The sequence below is a fragment of the Sphaeroforma arctica genome (genome assembly GCF_001186125.1).
Source record: "Sphaeroforma arctica JP610 unplaced genomic scaffold supercont1.33, whole genome shotgun sequence".
Taxonomy (NCBI): domain Eukaryota; class Ichthyosporea; order Ichthyophonida; genus Sphaeroforma; species Sphaeroforma arctica.
The window spans coordinates 98,427-101,111 of record NW_014040525.1 but is presented as its reverse complement, the minus strand read 5'-3'; the positions used below and the strand labels follow the sequence as shown (position 1 = coordinate 101,111).

Sequence of the window (2,685 nt, the reverse complement as noted above, 5' to 3'; positions counted from 1 at the left end):
TATAAACAATATAACTATATATATATGTATATATGTCGTAATCAGTTCCGAAATTCTCCATTAAGTGACTGATGTTTTAAAAAGTAATTCTATGGCAAGCATCTCAGGAGTTGTAATACCAAATAACTTTTAGAGTACGCCTAAGAAGAAATGGGTATTCGCTGTTAGCGAGTGTACTTGCTTTTTAACACATTTTCAAACCGAATATAAAGTCAGTTCTTCATTTAATAATAATAAACAGTCTAAGACGTTGATAAGCAACTTTCTTTCAATACCTACCGCCCAGCCGATGAAGCGATTTCTATCTTGCTGTTGAGCTAAATATTTTCGTACGTACCCACCAAATAATTTCGTGCGTACCCACCACCCCCTCATATTGTAGCCGTTTTCTCTCCTTTCTCCTGACCTCAAAATCTTCCAGTGGCTCTGTTCGCAACCATCGCTGTTTAAATGCCAACTACGTTTTGTATGTTGTCAGGCCACGGGGTAGCAGCGAATATGTAGCTAGTAATATACCCAGTATTTCAAGTACATAGTATCACATGGCTTGCGCTCCTACGCCCATATCGCGGCCACAGCCATCAAAATACAACCGAACCACCACAACGCGTACCGCTTCCACACACCGGCCTTCTTTTCGGGATTGGGCGTCAGGCGATCTGGAGTGTCTTTAACCACAAGACTTCCGATGTAAATGAAAGTACCAGCACTTAGACTCACTACAAACCCGGACAGCTTCTCCGTTTCGTCACTCATACTAGAGATCCACCATCCAATACCTACCCCCACGGGTGTCATGGCCGCAAACAAAACCAGCAGACAGATCACTAAAAGCTTGCTGAGAGTCGACCGAAGGAAGGACTGTCCGAGTACAAACGCGGCCACGCCTTTGTGCGCAATCACAGCGATCAAGGTAGCCACAACATCTGATGTTTCTGTCATTACACCGATGCTCAGCCCCGCAAAAAATGAGTGAAAACTGATCGCTACCAGGAGGCAGAAGGCCAGCAAGGTGGCCGAGGTCCGAGTGTACTTTTCCTGCAACAGAGTGCTATTCATCTCGGTACCGAAAACAGTCGACGGAGAAGCTTCATCCCCTTTGCCATGTATGTGGTCCTTCTCCAACCCCATGGCAGCGCTTCTCTTACCCGTTTGTACATCAGTATCGTCCAACTCCACTGCGCTGTGGCGATTGTTTCCTTCGGCATTGGACGGGTTGACATTGCCGACTACATCTGCCGAGTGGCCGATGGCATTGTGACCGTGCTGGTGAGCGATTCCGCCCATGTTGTTGATCTCACACACGACGCGAAATCGTTTTAGAAGCTTGTTTAGCATCACGTCTTCGATTAAAAACACTATCGAGTATCCTACCAGAGCCATGAAATACGCCCACGGGTAATCGTAGTACTCAGATAGAGATTCGTTAGCATCGCTCAGCATGTGCATGAGTCCCACAGCTAGGATCACTCCGCCCCCGAACGCGTTGCTGTTTTAGTGTGAAGATAAGTGAGAACAATCAGAAAATTAATTTGCAATATATATATATATATATATACCGTGCTCTACTCAGCTAGATATTCGCCTAAACACTTGCAGGATTGCACCCCATCATACCTATAACTGACGAAGACATCAAATGTGGAGTCGTCCAATCTAGACTGTAGAGGTAAGACCAACAGGCCAGCGAGCCCTGTAATAAATGAGCCGACGATTGCTATGACCTTGAATGTATCAACTGTGTCCATCTTGCCTGTATATTAGTGAACTGGGTTGGACCTGTTTTACTTCAAATTAGATGTAGGCTCCTTTTTGAAATAAAAGCAACTCACTTTCTGATATCTCAAGGGGATACACAGACTATATATATTTATTCATTTCCGAGAGTCTCGACTCAGTCGAGTGTCGAGTGTCGAGTGTCGAGTGTCGAGTGTCGAGGAAGTTAAGATAGCTAATCTAAATAATAACGTGTGAATTGTGAAAACTTAAAACGGCAATCCCCCTTTTGTTTATTTGTTTTTTTTATAAAAACATGAAAACCAAAAAATTATTTACACAGCCTTGATGCGGGCTTGGGCCTTCTGTGTTTCAATTTAGAAGGCTATTCTGTTCTATTTATTTTCACTGTTTCAGAAGGCTATGAAAAACAATAAATACGGCCTAATTTTAACTGTTTGGTTTTTGTTATAAAAAAAACGAACTAAATATTAAGTTGCCCCAATTCAGTTTGTTGGACGCGGCAGAGGAATGCAATTATTGCAACGGTACAGGGTCTGGGAGGGCGTTTGAAGTTCCACAACAGCCTAATCAATAATAACACATAAATGTTTTTGGCTTTTTGCCTTCTACACAATGTAAATACTATTGGAGGAAACTATATAGCTTCTAAATATTCATTCTCTATTTTTTCAAAAACAAAACATTCAATACTTTTTGTAATAATAATAAAATCGATCGTTAGAAACTTAAACTGAAAGTCCATGAGTCCACGACCACTCACCACTGTCCACGACTCCACGACTCCATGACAGCCCAGAAACACAGTGACCACCGCGACTGTGCGACAGCCAAGAAGACTCAAGTTCACCGAGTCCACGACTCCATCCATCACCAATTCAACAACAAAAAATCACAACACGCCCACGGTGGAGCATTTTATATTTACAAAAATAGAATTGTGTGAAA

General features: G+C 42.6%; 1 protein-coding gene across 1 annotated transcript; it reads right to left on the bottom strand.

The window, feature by feature from the left end:
* Nucleotides 1-250: 250 nt before the first annotated feature.
* SARC_00937 (hypothetical protein) lies at nt 251-1,809 on the bottom strand. The gene is made up of 2 exons (XM_014305362.1): nt 1,618-1,809; nt 251-1,489 (listed from the first exon to the last, which is right to left on the bottom strand). Exons 1-2 carry the CDS (start codon nt 1,746-1,748, stop codon nt 556-558), a joined length of 1,065 nt encoding a protein of 354 aa, XP_014160837.1. The 5' UTR covers nt 1,749-1,809; the 3' UTR covers nt 251-555.
* Between the last annotated feature and the right edge of the window lie 876 nt (nt 1,810-2,685).